This window comes from Nycticebus coucang, chromosome 23 (assembly GCF_027406575.1).
Source record: "Nycticebus coucang isolate mNycCou1 chromosome 23, mNycCou1.pri, whole genome shotgun sequence".
Lineage (NCBI taxonomy): Eukaryota > Metazoa > Chordata > Mammalia > Primates > Lorisidae > Nycticebus > Nycticebus coucang.
Window position 1 is genome coordinate 21,113,524 of NC_069802.1, and position 26,353 is coordinate 21,139,876.

The following is a 26,353-nucleotide window of genomic DNA, read 5'->3' on the forward strand; positions in this document are numbered from 1 at the left end:
CATTATGGTGGTTAAAGTAAGAATAACCACTTTGTAAAACATAAATAAAAGTATATGTTATCATCAAAAGGTAACTATAGATGTAGTAATACCCCTAAATTAAATGAATGTTGTCTTCCTAGGTGTATGTAAAATATATCTATCTATGGAGATAGGTAGATCTAGATATACAGATATATATAGAGAGATAAAGATGTATAGATCTATAGTGCTAGATATATGTATTTTAGTTTAATTTTTATTTTTGTCCAAAGAATTTTAAACATAATCTGCTTTAAATATCCATTTCTCTGCACTGCAATTCATACTGAACTTTTATATTCAAGTCACATGTTACTGAAAAAAAAATGTGACTCTTTGAAAATACATCAGACTCCCATCCATGAAAACACACACTCCCATACGCACAGATAAGCTTGCCTTGATAGCCACCTGGCAAAAAGCCGGTTTAGCTCTGGATAATGAATTGGGAGGGACTCTGTCCTCAGTCTCGGAGACTATATCTTCTCACCTGATAACAATGTGGATAAATAATTATTTAGCATGATTTAGTTTAGCAATTCCTTCACTTGGGGTCATTCAGGATAAATCACTCTCCAATGTTGTACTTTAATATTTGTAAATAAACGTCCAGAAGAAAATCAGTCTTTCTCCTGCATTAATATGCTCTCTTGGCTCATCACCACCAAAGAAGCTTGTCTATGACAGGAAGTTAGAATGTCTTATTTCACTTGGGGGTTGAGAAGGTGAGAGAAATAAATTTTGAGTTTTCTCTAGAGACAAAATGTACGTGACGCCCCTTCCTTTCTCTCCGCATAGCCCTGTCTCTTTTTAACTTTGAAAGAATAATGACACGAGGAAGAATTTTTCCTTACCATGATTTGACATCAACCTATTCCACAGGCAGTTACTTATGACCCGAGATCCAGAAAATATATCACCACATCATCTTAGGGAACATAAACAAATATGAAAAGTTCTACAAGTGTTATTTCTGATCTAAATTTGTAACTTAAAAGTATATAGGGCCAATCGGTGTAATTATGAAGACTGCCTCACAACAGGATGAGAACATGAAATATTATGATTTGTTGTCCTTCCTGTCTCTCAAACAAAAAGGAGAAAACCCTTCTATCTAAATTTGAGGGGAATTTGAATGATATTTATTGTATACTGTGGAGAACAAGATAGTACCGTTCTCTTTCGACACTGAGTCAGCGATCACTCAAAAGGAGAGGCTTCAAAATGTTTTTGTAAATATCTAGGAAAATAAAAAAATGGAGCAAGGTGTGTTCACTGCCATTTCCACTAAGACTGGATCATGGTAATTGAAGAAACAGTTGCATGACAAAAATGAATAGAACAAAATAATCAGTTTCTCAGTTGCTGTACCGTTTAGGAATTGTGCACTTATTTAGTTTTTTGGGTTTTTTTTTTTCCCCTACTCTGATTTGTTTATGAGTGTGTTTATTTCTAATAGCCTGTTTTAAAGCGATGGTGCAATTTGGGTTAAATTTTATCCCTATCGTTATGTTCCTTTATTTGACATTTCTTTTAGCAAATATTTCTTATTTAAGATTCAGTCGTTTTAGTGTCAGCTACGTTAGTCTGATTTTAGACTGACCTTGGCGAGTCTACGTATGACGACTCACTAGCGTGATTATGTGTGTGGATGTTGTGTTTGCCCCTACCATTTTCCATATGCTCTGCCTCACCAACACTGCCATCCGGCGTGGTCCTTTCATAGTTGTCCTCTGGGAGTGGAAGGGCACCCAGCCTCGGCCCTGATGAGCTCTTACTGCTTGGTGTTTCTGACTCCTCCAGCCCGCTGTCATAGCAACTCTGCAGTGACCCCTGATGTGGGTCCTGAGGCTGACTCACAACAGAAAACGTCACTCTACGAAATGGCTGTAAAAGAAAAGATTCTGAATGTCACTACGATATAAGATTGTAAAAGAGCTTATTTTTTAAAAAGACATAAATTACATACATGAATGCTACTGACATGAATTCAATACCAAATGGTTAGATAGGTTGAAATCTACTTGGTTAACCCTGTATTACCTATAGCAACACCTAGAACTTAGATTTTATATGGACAAACTGGAAATCTCCTTTCAGAGAGAGAGAGAGAATAAAAATAGCAGTTTCACTAAAACATACATTTAAATATCATATGTTAGTTCCACATATTCAACCTTTTCCTATTCTGTAGTCTTCATGTCAAATAGGCTCGTCACAAACAGACTCGAAAAAACAAGGGTCGTTAATTTGGGAAGGCAAAAAAATACTGACTAATCCACTATAAGAAGACTCCATTTTTAAATAATTTTTTCCGTATGTTACAATGCTTTAAAATCGAATGTGTTGGCAGTTGACCTAAACTAATAAAAACACAGCTAAAAAAATAGGAATTCCGATGCAGTTCTAGGAAATTGACATATATTATTGCTTTATTTCTACAAAAATATTACCTACTGATCTTGAAATTGTAAGGGTCTTATTGAAATAACAGGCAAAAGTTTGCTTAATTAATGTGTGGAAAATAAACTATAAAGGTTAATTGTACGTGCTATTATTGCTTATAGTTTGTTAAAAAATGTAAAATCAAGGATAGTTTTTAATTTTTGTTTTAAAAGTGCTACAAAACTTTGTCCAATTGAAGTCCACAATTTACTATTCCACTGATAATGGAAAGATGGAAGGTTTACTATGGAATTGGTAAATTATGTTAATTAATCACCAAAGAAAATGAAAAAAAAAAGCAAACAATAAACTCATTAGAGGAACAAACTAATGTCATGTATTGACAGTGCTACATACAAATAATAATTCTGAAAATTGATATAAAAATGCTCTGTAAATGTCAGTCTGAGATTATTCTCGGCAATAGTTGTACTTAGTAAGCTTTTATATGAATTTGAAAGTGGCAGCAAGTGTACTTTTTTTATGAAATCATAGCTGTGTACATCAATGCACTCATGGGGTACAATGTGCTGGTTTTATATACAATTTGAAATATTTTCACCAAACTGGTTAACATAGCCTTCTCACTAAGCATTTTCTTAGTTATTGTGTTAAGACATTTATAGTCTACACTTAGTAAATTTCACACGTACCCTTGTAAGATGCACCGTAGGTGTGGTCCCACCGATAAACTTATAACTCTTTCTACCACAATGTATAAAATTAATGATGCTGGACACAGTGGAATTTACACGTTGAGAACTTGAATGCTCATGGTGCAGATCACTAATCACAACCAAGATCAGCAGAAGTTCAGAAAGACTAAGGATTATCTGAGCATAGTAAGTTATTATGAATGGGGAAGTGAGGGGAGTTGTGACACGTCACCCTAATTTATAGATCAGCTTTGCTAAAGACAGAGACATGCTTTCATAAATTTTCCCTTTATTTTGTCACCGATGGAAGGATGGCTGAAAATATTGTACCTTGTTAGTATTTGTTACCCAGTCCCTGACCCTTCGTGCATTTATTTGATATGTACAAACTATAAAATCTTTTCTACTCTATTTCCATAGTATACTTTTAGAATGGCTGAGTCTAACTGTAAAGGGAAAACACTTAAATAACACTCTCTACTTTAGAATGTTTCACTGAATTTAAACTGCAGTGTTTTAAAACAATGACAAATATTTCTAGAATAAATAGCATAGACATCACAGACAAAAATTTACAACAAGCTCTCTGGAAACACCTTTCTTAGTTCATTGTGAATTTTCATATTTCTTTATAGTAGTACGATTATGATATTTCACTCTATACTTAAATAAATGGAGAAATCGGGTTGTATTTACCACGCTTTATCTTGTGTGTGCGTATTTTATTTTCTTCCTTTACTCTTTAACTAATTTATCACTCTTAATTGACTGCACTGACAGTCCCCTAAAACCACATTGTTTGAACGCAGAAGATACTTGGCCCTTGGACTGAAGAATGCAATTTTAATGACAATGTTGAAATCAGACAAGAATTCGAAGGGTCATGCAGACATATTATCACTTCAAGACATAGCAATGGATTGAAAAATATATAGAGACATATAAAAAGACACATAAGGGTCAAATGTTCTCCTTAATTCTATTTTATTGACTTTCAAATCATCTTTTGAATCAGTCATGGGTACCGTGAGAAGCAAGCTCGCAATGAATACAGAAATACACAAATTATACTAATAAACTGAAAAAAGGAAAATAAGAAAGTATGAGAAATGGTTCTTAATTTGGATATAAAAGTAGAAAGGATGCTGGCATTCATTTGAATGAAGGTGATAATCTCAGAATCTGCGCTTACATACCCATTCCACCAAAAGTAATGGCAGACTAGATAGAGACACATTACAGGTGATGTTTGTGATGAAAAATGTCAAAAATAAGGTAATTATTTTCCTAGAATGTATTACACAATGACTGCTATGGATTTATGCATTTTGTTTTTTTTTTTAATTTCCTACCCTATTTGAACGTTTTAATCTTCATAAATTATTTTAGAAGGAAAAACGTTGTAATTTTAAAATACTTAAGGTCTATTTATATTTTAACAAACACTTAGATTCATCAATGATTCCCTTTTGTTTCAAAGCTTTGCCATGTGAAATAAAACCTGCGTGAATAACAACATATAGTGTTTTACAATAAAAAGCCAAAATAAAATGTATTACCCAATGGACCCTAATATACCCCCATATCATTTTATTCATCTTTTAAAATATTCCATTAGAATTTTATAATTCAATATAAGACATTATCTCACTGTTTCTTAAAATATATTTGGATGATTTTGAATAATAAAATTCTCCTGGCAAACTAAGTTGGTAAAATGAACCAAATTAGTACAGAATCTGAAGTTCTGAAGGATAATCCACTGATGAGAAGAAGCTCAGGAAATAACACCCCAAAATACGACTCTGGGGTATAAAGAGTATTTCAAATTACAGGCCCTTCAAGATCAAAAAGCATTGTAGGAGGCTTCCCCTCTCTGCAGAAACTGGACTAACTGACCAAAGAAATAAAGGGACAACTGGCTTTCCTTCCTCTCTCTCTGTGTTATCTCAGTATGTTGCAGGAAAGAAAATCAAGGATGCAACCAGACCTAGCCCAAAACATTTAAATTTAATACTTGTCTCTCAGGTTAATTTAATTTGCAAAGAGACTCATTTACAAGTCAATCTGTTTTCCCATCCGTGCATCCTCCTTAGCAATCGTTTATTGTACCTAAACATAATTACCTACCATATTTTGCCACGTAAAATGCACTTCTAAGTATATCGCACATGTACAGTTTGACCCAAACTTTCAGGGAAAAATATCTCTTATTTTAATTTTTTAACTCCAAATTTTATTTGTTTATATTTAGGTATTTGGTATTTTACAAGAAGGTTAGCATTTTTAACACATTATCGTACAAGAAATTTTATGATAGCAAATAGTATAAAACACAAGAACGGAAACAAGGTATAAGAAATATCATGCACCAGGAACAAAGTTGGGATATTTTATGTCTCCTAAGGCCAAGAGCTCTTGGTGACTATCACTACCAGGCATATTGTCTTTTCCAGTTTCTACATTCCAGTGTCTTCTGAAGAGTCACTTTCCTTATCCTGGTAAATGTCATCCTCCCGAGTTTATACCATTTCTGATGCCGCATTTTTTAAATGGTTTCATAACCACTTCCTTCTTGACACCCTTCAACAATCTTAGGATCTAATCACAAACCTGGGTGATGAGATGCTTTCTTGATTCTGCTTGAAAGTGTTAAATCATTCCCAGCTGACTACATCCACGCCCTCCACTCTCCCTTCATTAGGGCCTGAAAGGCTTGTTAACTGGTGTTATCAAGAGGTTGCAGGTGGCTGGTTAACACACAGGGTATCACAGCATGTTGGGGTTTCAAGTCCACTGTGATTGCTTTTGTGCTTTGTGTAACACTGGCTTTGAAGTGATCAAAAACAAGCAAAGCTATTCAGGCACCCTGGTTCTCACCTGTAATCCTAGAACTTTGGGAGACGGAGGGGGCTGGGTTGCTTGAACTCACGAGTTTGAGACCAGCCTGAGCCAGAGAGAGACCTCCTTTCTAATAATAGCCTAGGTGGGTGCCTGTAGTCCCAGATACTTGGGAGGCTGAAGCGTTGTGGTGGGTGCCTGTAGTCCCAGTTACTTTTGAGCCCAGGAGTTCGAGGTTGCTGTGAGCTATGATGCCACAGCAGTGTACTGAGGGTGCCAAAGTATGACTCTATCTCAAAAACAAACAACAACAAAAGAAAACAAGCAAAGCTGTTTTCTTTTAAGGAATCCTCCATGTTTTCCTGACCAGAATCTGTTAAACCAGATACTCAGGCCTTCTTTTTCTCATCCATCCTTTTTCATGCATCTGGACAATAACTCCACTTGGAATCTTTTCTTTTAGAAAACTCTTTGTTTTAAAGATGATCATAGGTAGCATGTTGGTCTCATGTGCACATCAGGCTTGAACAACAGTGATATGTGCCCACTGGTTATCACAGCCATGGTCTCTGCTCCTTGACCTTCACAGTTCTGTTGAATAGCGCATCTCCTGTGAGTGGGACTACATCCACGTTTGTGATGTGTGACAGCTCAAAGTTATAAATCTTTAGAAGATTAATAACATAAGAATGAAGTTACAAAACTTAATACCTAAAGGCCAACTTTTGCTCACGTCCTCATACTCAAAACTTTTTCTCTTTATATGGTTAAAGCATTGTTTAGGTGTCCCTGAGAAACCGTCAGTGTTTTTTACTCACGCAATCTTTTGACCCTCCTGTTGGATCATCTTAGAACACAGCTATGAGTTTGGTGCTCCAGAAGGCAGGTCTTCATCTTCTGCTCCACCTCTGGCCTCTTTGGAGGTTTCCTGCACGCAGCCTTTTTCCACCTTGGCATCTGGAGAAACTTTTCTTTCTGTGGCCTCCACTACCTGATGACGCTTTCTGTGGGAGGAGGTCCAAAGTATCTCTAAGCAGCTCCATTTCCATGCTCTTTAGCATAGTGAATAACTGTTAGCTTGAAACTTCAACTGTATGAAAACTATTCAGACATTTTTCCTGTGATTTTCTAATAATTTTTGTAAAAAATAGCAGCTAAATTGCTACCTCCAGCCTAAAGTTTACGAAAAAAAAAAAGTCACTTTTTGCTGGCAGAAAACACTTCTGTTGCAATTTCTTAGAAGATCAACAAAACTGATTATTGTATTGTGCATACAAATATTGTTATTGATTTCTAGAGTTTCACTTTTAACACAAACATAAATAAAAGAATGAAAATCTTTTGGGATCTGTATTACCCATATTTAACATGTGTTCTTATTTTTCCCTCAAAAATTTGGGCAAAACGTGTGCATTATACACAGCAAAATACAGTATATTCCTCATTTTTTCCTCCCCTCTGAAAAGAAGCTATAAAAATATCTGGAACTCACTGGGACACTGAGAATTCACTTTGTGATTCTCCGCATGTGCATGCTAAGGAAACCTTTCTCTTATTAATCTGCCTAATTTTGAGTTGATCTTTCAGCTAACTATAGGGGCAAGTTTCCCATACCCCATAGATGCAATAATTAAAATTTAATTCCAATAGTGTATCAGACATATAGAGTTAGATGGAGAAGGGGGAGAAAGACGGAAAGAAAGGTAGAGACAGAGAGAGAGAGAGACAGGAAAACAGTTGGGTCTATTGAAAAGATGGTCAGGTTTTATAGCAGAATTTATGATACAGAATTCATATTATTTACTTCTTCCAGAAAGACTGACAAAAGCAAAAATGCAAAGCAGTGTGTTGACTTTCTGACAGAGAATAAATGTGCATTATATATGTGACTGTCACTTTGTTACTTACTGGTATACTGAAGTAGAAAAGCTTAAATAACGATTCTCAAACCTAGATATGCCTTCGTATCACCGAGAGAACTGATGAAAAAGTGCAATCTCAGTACCTGGTGCCAACTTAAATCCAATGAATCAAAATTTAGGATAGAACCTGGATAAGGGTAGTTTTAAAAATTTCCCTACGTGATGAAGAGGCACAGAGAGGATGGACAGACCCTACTGTTTGGAAGAACATGGGTCAAGATGGAAGAAAGCTGACCTGTAGGAGAAGCCAGCTGGCTCCTGAAGTGCTCAGAACAGTTTCCAGGGAGACTCCTGGAGACTCAGTAAACTCCTGGTTTCATTCTGAGACTTACTAGCATGGTCATACATCATATGTGCCCCATAAATATATACAACTGTTATAATAATAATTGAAAATTAATCAAGTTTTGAAAAGCATGGTCATAAAGAGATTCAGTAAACTGAAGCATCTGAACTTTGTATTTTTCTATCTAAGATGAAAAATATTTTGTGTTCTGCAAATGCAAAAAGGTGCATATATAAAAAGAGAGAGGAGAGAGAGAGCAAAAGAGCTTGAAGAAGAGGGTCGATCTTCCAGCTCTTTGAAAGAGTGAAGATATGCTAGAGACTTGAATAAATACTGGAAGGAAAAGCTCTTATAGAAAATTATTCCAAAAATTGTGGGTGGGGGTGTATGAGAATTATAAACAAGAGAGATGGACAAAAGAATTTATGTGGGTGAGCAAATGATCTAATTAAAGGGTAAGTTTGAAGATGTGATCTGACAATTCCTTATGGAAGAAGAGAAGAAGAAATGTTGAAGGCAGAAATTATGCCAAGAAAGGATGAAGGTTGGAGAAATATTTACCCAGTAAAAGGTAAGGGTGCCAGGGAGTAACAGCATTGAGAATGGACAGCAAGACCACTCCAGAGCCTGCTCCTCTTGCTGATCTGATTGATTCATTAGTTCACTATCCTGGCAATTATCGTCTGCTCATTATATCCCAGGGTTTCAATGATTTCTAATAGCAATCCCACATATTTAACAAACTCAAACCTGATAGGTATATAACAGACAAATTACAATGTGATCAAGTTCCCAATCTAGTAAATGTATAAAAACGATGCTGTGGGAACCTACCTAGGAATTCAGGACAAGCATTGCAAAGGAGGGGACTTGTGGGTCAAGATCTCTGAAGGAAGCTTTATAGATTATATATATTGCAGGGCCTATTACAGATTCCTCATTGAGGACAGAAGCAAAGGACTGAAAAAACAAAAGGTGGGAAGGAAAAGCAGGTCACTTTTGAAACTCAGATGTCAAAACAGCAGAGCATTTCCTGAAACAGACACAATCCACTATGATCAAAAGCGCCAGAGACATCAAGAAGAATGTATCACCAGCCCATGAGATTTATCCACCAATTGTTCACTGTGGGTCTGACATCTCTACACTCAGGCACCACTGTAGCCTAGACCACAGAAGGGAAGATGGCTTTGGGGAGAAACAGAGGAAGTGGTTACTTACTACTAATTTTAAAAATCGAAACAAAAAGACAGAAATAGAGTAACAGTGAAAAGAAAAAGATTTGAGTACCAAGTTTTATTTATCTGTCTATATTTTGTCTTTCTTCACTGACACTGAAGGTTTGTTTTAAGGTAAATAATTGAAAATGTAAACAAAAAGAGATGGTGAACAACAAGAGATAGGAAGAGAATGACAGAGATCAGAGAAGGTAAACTAACTAGAATTGAGAGAGAAATGAAAATTCAAAAGATTACAAATGCAAAGTAAACAGTTTAAAACTTGTTGCGGAATGATATGTATGAGGTGTGTGTTTAATGAGGGGGGAAAGCACATTAGAAATATCAGTAAGGGCAGCGCTTGTGACTCAAAGGAGTAGGGCGCCGGCCCCATATGCCAGAGGTGGCGGGTTCAAACCCAGCCCTGACCAAAAATTGCAAATAAATAAATAAATAAATAAGAAATATCAGTAAAAGAAAAGGAGTCTATTCCAAGAACCTCTCTAGGTTCCCTATGTGACCTCAGACAAGTTAGCTGATCTTTGGTTATTAGGTTTTAGGCTCGGGGTCTGTAAAATCGAGGTAATAATAGTCACCCCTTACTAATTTAAAATTCTCTGTGATTTAATGAGATAATTTATAAAAAAAAAAAAAAAGAGCCTTAAGCTCCCTCAAAGACATATTATAATAAGTAGTATACCTCAGGCCACAACTATATAATTAGATCTGTCTCCCATTATGTTTTAGTGGGGTTTTTTTCCTTTTTTTTTTTTTTAAGAAAATATACAATTGACCCAGTCGTTCACAAGGCTTCTAAACAGAATTTCTAAAATCCATATAAAATGTCAAACCCAATTTTCCTATTAATCCACTGTTTTTATTATTCTAAATGCAAAATATCTATACAGCAAAGATGTCTGTATAATAGCATCCAAATTTGTCAAAAGCTATTTAAATCTAATCATTCATTGAGCATGAATATTTCTCTACTCTATTATTTTAGAAGGGCATTTCTTATCTATTTTTTGTCTCCATTATGAAACATCGGAAACTTCCGCTCGAGGACATACTCTGTGATGGGAACTACTCAGATGTTCAGAAGTTGTTAGTAAATGAGGAGTTACCATAATAGGGTGTGTTACAAATATGGTCAAAGGCAGCAAACTCCAGACAGTCTCCAATTCCTGAAGCCCTGGATATACGTCCAACCTCCCCCCAGCTAATGGAAATGCTTTAGAGTTGACCCTGCTTTACAACACAACGGTAACCAGCATTTTTCACTCTTTATGTAATTTTATTCACTGGAAATGTTGAGGTCCCATGGAAAGTAGGCAAAAGGTTTTAACGGAGATGCCATCTACCTGCTATGCTCTCTCTTCTCCTGTTGGTGTGCTGGGGGATGGTATGAGTCGATGTTATTATAACTTGCACATTGATGAATTTGGGATCAAAAGATAGACTGCCCACTTAGGTCAGCATAGGTGTTAGAACATATCTGGATTCAAGAAGGAAGGTTTGTGTTCTAATGGCATTATGACAAAAGGGTGAAACCCTCATGAAGGAAAAATGGAGTGAGGATTTGATTCATTATACTTTTTTATAAAGTTCCATCTCCAGGATGGTTAAGGTAAGAGACCTCCATCTTGGTAGGTAGCCTAACAGTTTGCAGGTTACCTAAAAAGTCTCACAAGCTCTACTGCATTTAAACCAAACTAGCAGCAAAATCCTATCCTGCTTTCACCCAGAGGGTTCAAGGACAGTTAAATCCATACATTTCAAATTCACTAGAGGGCTGAGATAATTTTCTAAAAAGTACGTTATTTTTCATCCACTGGTTTTATGTACAATTTGAAATATTTTCATCAGGCTGTTTGGCACAGCCTTCCTGGCGTTTTCTTGGTTGTTGTGTTGGGACATTTATATTCTTCATTTAGTCCACATGTACCCTTGTAAGATGCATCGGAGGTGGTCTCACCAATTAAGAAACTTACATTTTTTACTTTACATATTTCTGAATGCTTTCAATTGTTTATAAGAAAACTTTTGTAATTAAAAAATAAATAAATAAAAATAAATATCTACCAGAGATTTCCAACCTTTTGGCTTCTCTACTCCACGTGGGAAGAAGAGTTGTCTGGGGTGACACATTAAACACACAAACACTCATCAAAGCTGATGAGTAAAATAAAAGGTCTGTGCATATTCACCACCACGGAGAAACAAAAACGTTCTCACATAATCTGCTCACAGCCCACGGACCCCGGGCTGGATACCCCTGAGAGACCATCAAGGATACTGCAAGAATAATAACTGGCTTATTTTTTATTTTATCCTATAGATTCATTTTAATATTTCTAATTTTATAATGCCATATAACCATCATCCCTTTTGAAAGTTCTAATATAATAACATGTATTCTTTATAATGGAGACCTTTAAAGAAGTTAATTTTGAAATTAGTATATTAATATTAATGTAATATTAATATGCATTATTAATCTATTCTATTTTCATAATACAACTATTGCTAAATATGTATAACATTTCCAGGTGTTACCTATTAAAAAAAAAAAAAACTTCCATCTGAAAGTTCATGTATCGTTTCCAAGAAAAACAAAAGGGACCAGAGGAATCTTCACTAATAAATGAATAATAATAAAACTTTTCTTTTTACCTGTTCTCAGTTGTTAGAATAATTCGAAGGCATCTATCACACTATAAAAACAAATATGATGTCCCATAATCAGACATACTTAAAATATTTGCTTTCATCTAAGCAGCAAAATCTTCTATGTTACAGCATACAGAATAAAAGTGATTTTTTTTTTTGATAGGGCCATGGTGAATTTTAGAAAAGGAAAAAGAAAATAAGCTAAATGTTAAGACTATCATACTATACAGAATACTCACAATATTAGAGAAAATACAGCACAAGGCAAAGAGTGCAGACACTTTCCCCTTAGAGTCCATTTTTTATAACCTAGTGACACTACTTTATGGGAATTTTATTTGCAAGAAGATAGGACCCTGAGGGTGCCATCTTTTGAAAAGAACCTCAGGTTAAATCTCTTTCCATACTGAACCCTGCTCTGTGTCTTACAGACAACTTTATTGGGAACTTTAAATCTGCACCTTCCTTTTAGCTTCAGTAGTTTCTCCATCAATCATCTCCTTATCTGGAGCTCACATACAGCTGTCTCAGTCACATCAATTATTTCTGAATGGGCTGAAAAGCCTTTTTTATTTTTTCCAATTCACTTAGTTATGTCCATCAAACAGCCTTCTAATGACTCTCTTTGTCAGTCATAAAGCAGCGAAACAGGCATGGAGCAGAACACTGCAGGGTTATAAAGAGCGCTGCATTTCATTTTTAAACAGGAGCTCTCTAAGACACAGAGATCTTCCCTTGCAAATGAACGAGAACTGATTAACCTGCAAACATTCTCAGCCAGTGTCAGTGGCTATTGAATAAACCTATCTAAGATCTCATAGTGCATTAGTTGTATTACACCTGGCAGAAACCATGAACAAACTTTGATTGGGTCTTTAAACTTTGGGGGGTCATGTTTTATTTGCTAACTTCTCAAGTTGTCTCCATACTGGAAAATGCCTTTCTTTCAAATCAATAGCCAATGAAAGGATATTGAAACAAAATATGTTGGGACATTTGAATCAGTGAATTAAAACTCCCATATGGAGAAGGAGAAGCTAGATGATTGTATTTATTTCTTTTGACTTGCATGCAATTACATATTTGACATTATTATTTATAGCCAAATTTCTGAAACTAAGAATGCAGATGATCCTCTGTATTAATAGTTCTTAGTGCAGTTGATCACAAACTAATTATTGCCAAAAATAATGAGGCTCGCATTAACAAAATAGCTAATATGTCCCAGAAAAGTGTCATTCACTGCTCTTACGTTGTCACACTCTTCATGCCATCCCTATGTGCACCATATTAACAGTCTGATTTTGCAGATGAAAAAATATAAGAAATATATACTTGAACTACTACAAGAACTACTCTGGCTGAACAAGGTAAGTTGGCCTCATGGGACTTTGTTTTTGTTGTTGTCTTATTTCCCCATAATAAAAAATGCCATGAAACAATATACAAAGCCTAACACTTTTAGTAAATGTAGGCAAACATTTGTTTCTGAAAACTTCTAAAACATATTATAGTCACAGATTGTGGAATTGCTATATGGTGAATACAATTGTTTGATCTAGTTTTTGCTTTGGGGGGCTGGCTTTTTAAAAAGGATTTGGCAAAGTTTTTCTGCAGTAGGCCTGAAAGTAAATATTATAGGCTCTATGGGCTGGTGTGAAATAGCCACTGGACATCCACAAATAAGAGGAGATAGCCAGGGTCCAGTATTACTGTGTTTAGATTATTTCCATACTCAATGGAATATCAGTGTTTGTTTATGTTTTTAATATTTAAAAGCGTGAGTAATTGTATTTGTCTGATAGTTCTAAAACAAGCAGAAAGCCAGAGCTGGCCTGCTGCCCCTCATTTGACCACCCCTGCTATAGTGCAGTACCAGGTGTATAAAGATTTCACAATAAATAGCACTCGGTTATTCAATGGACATTATCCAACTTGATGATTATCTGAATTCTTTGTTTCAAAAGCTTTTTACTAAGGCTTGATTTGTAGATCTACAACACACATTTATGTCTTAACTGCACAAAAATAAAAGGCACAAAAATTTAATTTTTCTCCTTGTTATTATTGACTGTAGAAATGAGATTGAGTTAGATTGAAATATCTTTTCACCATTAAATGAATTAGAAGTTTCTCTGTTAGCCCATGAATAAATTGTGTTGTGTTTTCTTATAAAAAAAAAAAAAAAGAAAGATGCTATGAACATTTATTTTTTCTCTTGCCAGACCAAACAAATGTTGCTACCCCCACCTCTTCAGGCAAAATAAAACAGGCAGAGCTGATAGATTTCTGTTCTTCAGACATGACTTCCTTAAGTATAGATATTTTCACCTTTCAAAGAATTATTCCAAATAAATTTTATTCCCATTAGTTTTCCATGGTGACTCAATGATGAAATACATTTAAACACTCACATAAGAAACTTACATTGAATGTCTGTTATATACCACACTAACAATGGTTGAAAGATGACCAAAATAGACATATTATTTTATATTTTGCTGTACTTCTACATATGTATCAGTGTGTCTCTATAACAATCTTAAGCAGCTAAAGGATTGTTATTCTTCTAATTTTACACTGAAAATTGGTACAGATGCAAAGATACCACATGATTGGAGCAGGAGGAACTCCCAGTTTCTGATGGAGCTGGAACACCTGCTACTCTTTAAACCACACTCTCTGAACATATTGACCATGGGAAAGGTTGAAACAGATACAGACATGTTCTCATCTGCAAATGACAGCTCAATTCACAGTCACTGGGCCTTTTGGATATTTAAGTGAGATATTATTTAATGTTATTTAAAAAGCACATAGCATCATGCCTTTCACACAATCAGCCTTAAATGGATATTACTAAGAGCACGTGATGGAAACCTTGGCATGGTCGTAGGATGACAGGGTTCACAGCGTCTTCTTTCCAGGACCTCTGAGTTTTCCTGCCTTGCTTAGCAAAGCACTTTAAAATTACTATCACAGATAGCAAAATGCCACCCCTGTTTCCAACAAATAAATTTACCATATGTGTTTCTTAGCTTGTAAAATTGTTTTTCAGGTCACTACTATGTAGGTGAAAAAATGCTCGGGATCTGAGATCAGAAAGTCCTACCAACAAATCCTGATCCCATTTCCATTGACTGTGTGGTTTGGGAAAAAATTCTGCACTTGTCTGAACTTCATTTACTGTAAGCTCAAGAAATATACTTGGAGTAATGATAATAATACTTCTCATAAATATTAGAACGTGTGTGTGTATATAATGACCTAATGTAAAGATATAAAGCCTGGCACCATACTACAGCATTCGCTAAATTTTGCTAAATAAATAAGCATACATAATGGTTTAAAGTAAGGCAGCCCCCTAGCCTATATTCACCATATTAGTTTGTTTTACATAATAATAGAATGGGCACTAATTTGGATCCTAGCGTTCACTATTATCAAGTGCTTTGATAGCAATGTGGCTTTTCACCAGCAGTTTTTTTCCCCCTTAAAAGTTAAATTTAATCTTTGTTATGTGATATCCTGAAGGGTAGAGATGGTACTGCAAGCTCCTCTTTCCCACATTTTTCTATATCATAGCTAATTATTCTAAAGGACCCTTAGCCTAATTTCTAATCTCTATATCCTCTCAAATATGAATCACCCTGGCCTTGGGAATTTTTGCCTTTACTTTTTTCTCCATCACAGTTTTTAATCAATACCAACCATAGGGACCATTTATAGAATCAGGAAGCCCATTTAACTCTTTCCTGAAGGACTTCGTACACCCAGCATCCCTCATCTTCATGCACGGCTGCTGACAGTCCATAGATACATCACAGGCTTGGACCTCTCTCCCAGAATGCTTTTTTTTTGCATTGGGATATCCAACATTGTGCAATATTCATTATTGCTGGGGCTGTAATCAACTCTATTTTTTAATTCCCTGGAATGCAAAATTCAAGATGTGACATTACAGCACCTTTTAAATATATCAAATTATTAGAAAGTGTAGTTGCCACAACAGTAAGTAGATCTCATTATTTCAACATTTATTAAGTCTTCAGTTGTATTAACAGTTTTATGCATTATGGTGGATTTTTTGACTAGATTGTAAGTCCTCTCTAATAACATTTATCTATTATACCTCTGTTTCAATGACAGTGTCCTGAAAATGTTTTATATATCTTTGTTATCTATTAACATGTTTCTGGCTGTTTGGGTTGTTTGTATGTTTTTTTGTTTGTTTTTGGAAATTAGTGAACTGGGGAATTCAGAGACTTGGATTCAAGTATTGGCTCTGCTATTAAGCAGCAAATGTGGAACGACAATCTTTCAGCTTCAATGTCATCAATTTAAAATAAGGGAGTTATATAAGAGGATATTTACTGTACTTTCTAGATTTTTAATTTTCTTAAATTATAAGAGTGTGACACTATACAAGTATAGGTTGAGTGCGTGGATAAACAGTTGAAATCAATTATTTCCAAGTTCGCTTTATTTACTCATTAAGAAATGAGTACTGAATGTTTTGAAAACAATGCATATTGAAAAGAATTTTCTCATCAAAGAAATGCCTCTCCTACCAAAATATAAATGATAATCAAACATTTTAGTTAATTAACTTAATGAAAAGTTACAAAGATGTCCAAGTTTCTTCAAAGTCAACATCAATGTGGAGAAAATAAAGAGAGAGAGAGACTCTCAAAGATAAGTTCCATGGAGTATGTTTGTCTAAATCTTTCCTCCTTCCAAAATCATCACTTCTTCGAGTTCTTTTACTTAGCCACATAAAAATGTTGAGTTCTACTGGATGTAAGAGGCTGCAGGATAGTGTTTACTTCTTAAGTGGGTAATTCTAATAGCAGAGGTTAGCAAGATCTGTGCAAAGTAAAACGATAAAAACATACTGGACCGCACAATTAGATTTGATCCCCTAATTTCTTTGAGCCATCATCCCTTGTAAACATGTTTATCCTACAGAGAGACAGAAAAGCAGAAAGAGTCCTAGTTAGGAAAAGAGAACATCAACAGACAACTGATGAGAAAAATACCATCTTCACAGTGAAATTCAATCGAACAAAGCCCTTGCTTTGCGCCTGCCACTGTGCTGAAAAATCTACAAATTCGGGCTTTAAACTCAGTTGAGCTAAATGTAGATGAACCATTCAAAAGCATTCACAGAATACCAGAAAAGGTTTCTTTATTTTTTTCCCCTCGTTTTGCCACTGTGATAATCATCAGAAGCTCAGTTCACATGCCGCTCTGCTGCTTTGCATGACTACTCTACACACGCATGGAGGTCCAGACGCAGCTGAATGAAAGTCGATGAACCTACAAGGTAAATTATCCACCTGGAGTGTGTCTGCAGCAGTTCAGGGGAGCAATGCTGGAGCACCAAGTAGAACTTCAGTGGAACTGGCCAGATTCGTAACTACTAAAAATCTTCAAAAGCAACAAATAAACTGCAAGGGCAAATAATAAGCTTTAAAAAAGCTACCCCCTAAAATATAGAAGCCCAGATAGGGGCCTGCAACACAAGCCTCGGAATCATTGTCCAATACAGAAATGAATGAAAGGGAAACATGAGTTTTAGGAGACACTCAAACAGATGCCTCACCCCCCCCACCCCCTTTCCTGCCTTAGACATTTCATTGAGATTGCACCTGGTGAAATCTGTTTAGAAAACTACATACGTTCAAAATCCGTGTGTTTTCATATTCTGTGGAATGAAGGTTTGTGTCCTTAAATAGCTTTCCTCGGATTGATGTCTGACAGAAATCAAGACAGACAAATAAAGTCAGTCTCTGTACTGTTACTAAAGCATTTAATTATCAAAGTGAATTTCAACCTAACTTTGGAGCCAGAACCTTTCACTTCACTAGTGAACCTATTTCCTCTGCCACCCCCCATAACTCACTTATTTTATCTTACTCATCTACATTCTGGTACAAAGAAAAGCTACCAGTGAGCATAAGGACAAATATGTTCAAGGCCTGGTGTGTGCTAATTTTATCCCTTAGAACAAATCAAAAAACTCTAGGAAAAAAATATAGGTAAAAGTAGGTGTGCTGAGCAGAAAGATGGCCCCCCACAGGTTCCGCATTCCAATTTCTAGAAACTGTGAATATGGTTCCCACTCAGAGAGGAATGAATGCAACCTGTGTAACAAAGTTTGCTAATCCACTAACCTTACAATGGAGGAATTAGGTTTTCTAGATGGGCCACGGATAACCACAAATGTTCTTAAGAGTAGAAGGGATTAAAAGGAGAAGAGGTTGGACGTTGCAATGTGAGAAGAAGGAGCGAGAAGCGACGTGCTCAGGAAGGAGAGTGGTGTCCAGAAGCTGGTCAAGGCCAAGCGGCATAGTCTCCCCGAGAGCTTCTGGAATCCACATCTCCATGTCAACACCTCAATTTTAGCACAAAGGGACCCATTTTGTGTTTTCAACATCAAGAATTGTAAGGGAACAAATTGGTATTGTTTTAAACCATTCTGTTCCCAGTAAATTGTTACAGAGCAATAGAAAAAGTGTAGGGTGAGCCGTGGAGCCTGGCTCTGGTGGGGAGCAGAGAGAAGTCAAGCCGTCGTAGGCTCCACGTTTGTGAAAGGCGGTATGTGCATCACTGAAATTTAAATTAGTTTCCATTTCTGGGTCCATCTGTAGGGTGCTGCAAGCCAGCATGCCAGTCAACAATTGTACTTTATAAAACACTCAAATATACTGTGTTGTATATTAAATGTTAAAAATGTTAGTTTAGTCATTGTAAAGAATTAGGTTATACTGATTGCATTTGTTATATAAAGTCCCTCTTATAATTGTGTTCCATCCCCAAAAGGTGTGTCATACTCTTTTAATATAGTAAAAAGATTAAAAACATAAAGCCAAAGCAAAACATAACAAACAAACAAATAAATAATAATAGACTAAGCCCCTAGAATACACTTGAGGTAAAACTGATTTACATGTATATGCCACTTCTGCCTAATCAGATCACTAACATTGTATTTACGGAAATCCATGGGCTTTCACATCAGAAAATCAGGATTTCTTTTCCTGACATCAACGATAAGTTGAACAAACTTACGCCTCTAACTTAACGTTTTCTGAGCCACAATTCATCTTTGAAAATATAAATAATAAGACCTCAATTTTATGGATGCAATGAAAATCCGATGAGGTCTCTATAAGTAAACCAGATTTTATACTGCAGATTATTCTATAAACAATTAATTGTGAATTGAGCCCAGAATTATATCTATCAGCCAAAGAATTTAGGGAGCCATCATATGTATACATACACACGTACCCACAAATCCATGAATTTGGAAGAAATAAATTTCTTGCCATGTTTTAAAAAAAACTCATAATGAATGCCTTTATTTTCAGGAATGGCCTAGTCTGCACTGGGGAGAGTTATTGAGTCCCAGTTGGTGACCAGCTGGTGCTACATCTGTACCCATTTTCACTTGTTCATTTCCTCTTTCTTGCTCTTTGCTTTATACTTGTGAGAAAATTAAAAAAAAATACAACACTTTAGGACTATGTGCTCTTTGCATAGAAACTTGAGCTTTTCAGGAAATAAAAAAGGAGACCCATAAATGAATTGAATCAATAATAAATGTTGGTTTTCCATGATTTGGGAAATGAGAAGACTCACAACGTGACCGTGATACAGGCACTTAAAAGTAATTCTTAGACAGCAGGGTGGGTAGTCAGAGATGCTGTTTGGCCGTCTGGAATTTAATTTTAAAGCATAGTTTGATGATACAGCCTAAATTTTCTAATATTTGCCAGATATTATTTCAATGCCACAAGAGCAACTTATTTCATTTACCATCTTCTGGAGAAAAGTGATTGGATTCTTAAGCTTCCAGGAAAGGGACATTTTTAAGCATGAGGGAAAAGCAAATCCGTGAGGCAATAGCAGAAAAATCATACTTTATTACTAGTACTATTTGGCCTTCCAAGCCTGTTTACATTTCATATTTGAAAGAGACTTGCCGAGCCATATCTAAAATAAAATGTTTTTATTCCTTCCTTTTTTTTTTTAACCTTATGAGTTTCTCAAGTCTCTGAATTGTTTTCACACACGTTTGTAGATGTTGCCATTTTTTTTTTTTTTTTTGCCTATTACTTCACTGATAACTTAATTTTCACTCTAGAAGAGCTAGCATGATGACTTTGGTGGCACCAATAATTTGTTAAATGTATTTATTTAAAATGCTCCATTATTTAAAATGCTCCATTCACTGCTGCTTTTGCCCCTTGGATCTTATTAAATAGATTCCATGTATTAAGACACAGCCTTAGCAATACAGCATGTAATTAAGTTAATGCTTTTGTTCTGGGGGAGCAAGGTGGTCTTTTAAAAAACAACGTGTAACTTCAGCTACTAATGACAACTTCAGATAGTGAGTTATCTGCACTCAGTTTGACAGAGGACCCTGAAGTTAAGAAAAACAAAACAAAACAGAGATACACAGCTGAGCCAGAGACATACATACTGCAGAAACTGATCAATACAAAGAGAATCCAGGTGGTGATTAGTAATTGGTAAATTCCAAGAACATAATGAAAGAAGGCAAAGCCTCTTTAATGATATAGTTGATAAACGATTTGGACTTAAAATGCTTAGTGATATTTCCTGCCACTCATTGATGGCTACCGTGTGTCCATCCGAGCCCTACTTAATTGTGACGATAGAACCATGTGTAAATACTCCTGTTATTCTGCATTTATAGAAGAGGAAACCAATGCCCTTGGAGGGAACACGCCCAGAGTCACACAGTCGCTAAGTGACCCACAGATGAGTTCTCACCAGGTGATATATATTGTGGCCTTGGTTGAACTTGAAGCAGGTTATGAACAGGCATCATGGCTGCTAATGATACATCCAAACCACATTCTAATACTGGCCAGCTTATTTAAAAGCAAAGAATGGTAGAATCTGGACGACACAGGAAAGCTAGTCCCTAAGAGAATAAAATCAATTATTCTAGCCACCTCTGATAAGAAATTTTCACAAATTCTTTAGGTTGAAAAATTAGACATCTGATCTGAACTCCACCAGACATTATCTTCAGGCTGTTGTTACATTCAAGTCAACTGTGAAGGACATGATAGAAAGTTCACTTCCCATTGTGTACGCTGACATAATTTTCTTAAAGTACAATAAACGTCCCTGCCTTGTTTTACTCACATCAGCTATTCTCAATTCCAGCTGCACATTTCAGTTACTTGGGAAACTTAAAAAAATATAGTGATACCTGGAGTAGATCCCAAAATTATTTAGGTATCTAGCTCAGCAGGGTTGACACATCTACTTTGGTCCTAAAATAGAATGGGAAACCATCCTAATATTAATGTGCTTTGGCTGCTAGGAATATCAGCATTCAATCACCATATGTTTGTAAGTCTAAGTAGGGTAGGTGTATTTGCTTATTTTTCTATGAGCTTTTACTATTTGGTTTTCATTTTATAATTTGTATTTTATTCACTCTACATGTCATTTACCATAAAATCTCTCAAATCTTTTTGGGTGCCACATTCTGAAAAGGATTACAGAAAACATAAATGTATATAAGTTTTCTCATTCACTATATTTTATCTACTCTCTGAAAATAAAATGGCTAGGTGCTATTTTTTAAAGCTATAACACATTGCAGAAAAAGTAATTTGAAATGAGAATCAGCTATATTTCAGTGTTTGTTCAGAAACAGTTTCATTACTAGTTAGTATCAGGGATAACTTACATGCCATTAGAAACACAAGAAAATTCATCTTCCTAAAGTAGCCTAACACTTGGGAGACCTAGATTGCCCCTCAGTTAGCAACTAGTCTTATACAACTGGTGAAGCTTTATTTTTCATTGTCATGGGATCAATGCATATCACCATTCCTGACTTTACTCCCACATAATCAAATGCTAGTTCTTCCTGTAAGTGTAGAAACTCCTCAGATATAATGCCTTCACTAGACAGCAATAGGAACATTTATAACACGGTGTCTTTACCCCGTCTTTTTCCTTTTAGCATTTCCCGTGCTATATATATCTATTTTCACTGTCTCTTTATTCCAGATATCCCATGTCATTCTACTGAAATATTGTATCAAAACTATCTAGGAGAAATCACCCATTCTCTTTCCTGTGACTTTGTTGCAATAATTTGTGAACATCCATGGTAATTATAAGAAGAGAACTGAAGAAAATAAACAGCAATGCCTTTTCAATGATATGATGTTCCTCTCACATTAACACTGTAAAACCCTTGGAACCATAGAGAAAATCTTTCATGAGTAATATGAATTTCAAGAATTGCTCATCTGAGGGTTGAGAGAACTTTGATGAAGAAGACTCAGGAAGGAGATTGAACTCCTGAAATCACAAGTACTTCCCTTATTCTGCCTTCAGCTGGAAATAGCTTTGGACTTGGAGTTGATATGTAAGCTTTCCCACTCAATAGCAATTCAAAATCAGTTCTTGGTTCCCTACTTTGCTCACACTATGTGTCTGAGTTCTAGCTTTACCATTTGTCTACTCTATGATATAAGGGGAGAAAATTCCTCTAAAACTCAGTTTACTAATCTTTGGCATGGACGGCAATTTGGAGCACTTATATCAGAGTAGAGCAAACAGATTTAAGTCAGACAATCCAGCAAATCCCAAACTTTGTGTGCATGACAATTACTAGGGAAACTGTTCACAGTCTACAAAACAAGCAAACAGGTGATTGTGGTGGACACCAAATTTTGAGAATCACTGACATAAACCAGGCAACACACTGAGAACAATATATTTTGCATTATTATTATTCCTATCACCAACAATGCCTTCATTATTATAGCTAAGGCTGAGACGCTGCTATAGCAGGGAACACAGTGGGAGTCATGTCCACCCATGACCAGGAAAGTCAGTTATTGTAAGAGCCAACATCAAGGCCTGCAGCCACCTGCTGCCCATCCCACTTCTGCTGCTGCTCCCAGCCAACACAAGTGTGTGGTTAAGAGCTGGTGAAAGACGAGCAGGCTATTAGAGCGCTCGTCAAGTGGGTACTAGTCTAGAAGGACACTGAAGAAAGTTCAGAAAGGTAAGAAGACAGAGTTCAAAGGCAAACTCAAAGAGGACGTCTTACAAATTACCAGGTGATTTTGCCTAGTTCTGGCAGACATGCTCCTGCTCCCCATTGGCTGGAGGCTTAACTGATACCAGCGTCAGATGGTAATAGTTCATCTCCCCTGACCAGAGCAGCTCAGGTGCGATTAGCCTTACAGAAGGGTGTCTAGGGTACCACTTTGAAGAGATGGAGATAATAAAAACAGGAAATTAGGCAAGGGATGATTATTTAACAAAAACAATTAACAAAACTTCCAGATGGGCAAAATATATATATATGGAAAGTCATATAAGGACAAAGTCTGTCCCATGTAATTTTTTTTTTTTTTTTTTTTTTTGTAGAGACAGAGTCTCACTGTACCGCCCTGGGGTAGAGTGCCATGACGTCACACAGCTCACAGCAACCTCTAACTCCTGGGCTTACGTGATTCTCCTGCCTCAGCCTCCCGAGCAGCTGGGACTACAGGCGCCCACCACAACTCCCAGCTATTTGTCTATTGCAGTTTGGCCGGGGCTGGGTTTGAACCCGCCACCCTCGGTATATGGGGCCGGCGCCCTCCTCACTGAGCCACAGGCACTACCCTGTTTGTGGAAGTTTTTAAAGGTTATCGTGAGGAAACTCTAGGTAGAAAGTATTTCTTACCCTACATATTGATCTCCTTTAATGATTACTATAAAATAACTGATGAATATCAGATTTTGATTAAATTTGCTGCTGATTTACAGAATCAAAACATTGACAGTTCAGCACTGGAATAGCTGCCCAATCAACAAAAACAATTAATCTACATTAAAATACATTTTAAAATTTCAATGAACAACATTTAATATTTTGTTCAGTTTCCAATTTCACAGTAAGAATTTAGTGCTAACCAAATTGTAAATTAAATGATCTCTAAACATATCGATTTTTTAGTCCAAAATATTAATATTAATATAATTGGATTTAGCCAGAAATTGTCTACGATAAAGCAAAAGGAAGACAAATATTGCCATTAGATTAGGTAGTTAGATCACAGAGTTCAGCAAGTAACAATATCCCCTGCAGTTAACACCTCACGGTTTATGTTGTGAAAATCACTCTTGCGTGTAGGATTGGAGCGGACCCTTTAAATCCGTTTGACTTTGAATCTGAATGCTATGCCGGGGATGTTGGGTACTTCAGATAAAGTGGAAAAGTGATACATCAATAGAGTTCTGAATTATTGATATGTTTACTGGATAAAGTAGACATCTTCACTTCCCACATTGATTGTTTAGATTCCCTGGTCATATAGACTCAATCTGAGTAAGGTCACATCTAACAAGAGCAGGCCAGAGGCCCTGGGCCAGGGCAAGGCCAGTCCTTCTTGAAACTGGCTTTAGTGTTTCTGCATCATTTCCAGTGGGAGAGAAGGAGATTTTCCATATCCTGTGATGCTCTGCAAGGCACTAGAGAAAAACGTTGTCTGCTTAAGCGTTTACCACTGGTTAGCTGACAAAAGAACTGCTTCTCTGCTTCCACTGCTGGAGAAAAATAAATGGAAAATAACATTCATGATGGGAGAAAAGGGTGGGGCAATGGTGAGGCAGACACAAGTGCGAAACCCAGCTATACGCTACCTCGCCAAAACAACAGCCTAAATGCCCACCAACCCAGGACTGGATTAACAAGCTGGGGTATATGTGTACCATGGAATACTACTCAGCCATTAAACAGGATGGAGACTTTACATCCTTCGTATTAACCTGGATGGACGTGGAAGACATTATTCTTAGTAAAGCATCACAAGAATGGAGAAGCAAGAATCCTATGTACTCAATTCTGATATGAGGACAATTAATGACCTACCACACAGGGGTGGGGGAAGGGGGGGGCAGAGAGAGGGAAGGAGAGAGGGGGATGGGGATCACAATTTTGGGGGAGGGACACAATTATAAGAGGGACTTTACCTAACAAATGCAATCAATGTAACCTGGTTCTTTGTACCTTCAATGAATCCCCACCAATTACAAAGAAAAAGAAAAAAAAGATACTTTGTATGTTCCTGTAGCTAAACTGCTCAGAAGCTCTCCATTAAGCTAACTTTTCAAATATTACTCACATTTTTTTCTGGTTACTTTACCTAGGGATACTTAAAGTATTCCTATTGCTCCTGGAGTTCAGATCGTGACATGAATGCTACACATCTACAGTAAAATACTCCAACATACTTCTGATAACACGCTACTCGCCTTCCTGACTGAATCGGATGGTTCTCCAGATTACATTCTGTCCTCCTGTGCATTCTCCACTACTCTTGGCTCAAAGTTGCTATTCATTATTTTTGCTGAAATTATCATGTTTATACTGAAAATGCAACTGTTTAAAATTTTTTTTAAAAAGGATACGATTTAAAATTATGCAAAGAAAGGATATATATCAAACTTGGTATAAGAAGATAAAATTGATGCATGACATACTATAATATAAATAAAATAAAATACTAAAATAAGAATAATTTATTTAGCACCTAAAAATTTGCTAGATAATGTGCTAGAGGTTTTACATATGTTGCTATTTTCCCACAAGAACCATACGGCATCTGAATTATAACTTCAGTTCTAGAGAAAATCAATCTGAGTTTCAGAAAGGTCCACAAAATTCCTAACAATCAGAGAAGAAGGGGCAGAGAGCCATAATGTGAACCCAAGTTCTGGATCTTTCTACTCTTGGATCAGCTTTTTCACCTCAAGGTAGTCAGACAGTCACCTAAAGAGGTCTGAATTTTTTCATCAAATATTGCTTGTGACCAACACTTATATTTCAAAGATTATTTACCTGGACTAAACTATGATGTTATGACCTCAAAATACGAATCTTCTTTTTCCAAAGGCAACTGTTCTGTACACCATGGTCCACCGTCATCTTGTCCACACTCTAATCAACTGAGCTTCTCTGGAAGCCTCTACACGCAGGCAGACGGATAAGTTTCACTCACAAATGTGCCCTTTGCCCAGACAGTGAGAATATTTTCTCCTAACAGCTTGCCACTTTAAAAGTAGAGGAGTTGTTCTTTGGGGGATGTGTTTGGTGTACTGTGCTTTGTCTGGCTTTATGGCTTCCAAAACCTGCTTCAATATACTAGACTGCAAGCACATCTCATGCATTGGAGGCCCCACACTTACTGGAGAGGAGTCTTTAGAACACAAACCTCATATTCCTACAGAAAT

General features: G+C 36.3%; 1 protein-coding gene across 4 annotated transcripts in view; it reads right to left on the bottom strand.

Annotated features, from left to right (window-relative positions):
* Positions 1-26,353, bottom strand: part of PCDH7 (protocadherin 7) — a 422,039-nt gene that overhangs the window by 223,495 nt on the left and 172,191 nt on the right. For 2 of the 4 annotated variants that reach the window (XM_053577815.1, XM_053577817.1), the window contains exon 2: positions 1,716-1,908. In XM_053577815.1, the coding sequence (XP_053433790.1) occupies positions 1,716-1,908 (193 nt within the window). Of the gene's footprint in view, positions 1-1,691; positions 1,909-26,353 lie in introns of all 4 variants that reach the window. The other 2 variants (XM_053577814.1, XM_053577816.1) reach the window with 1 other exon arrangement.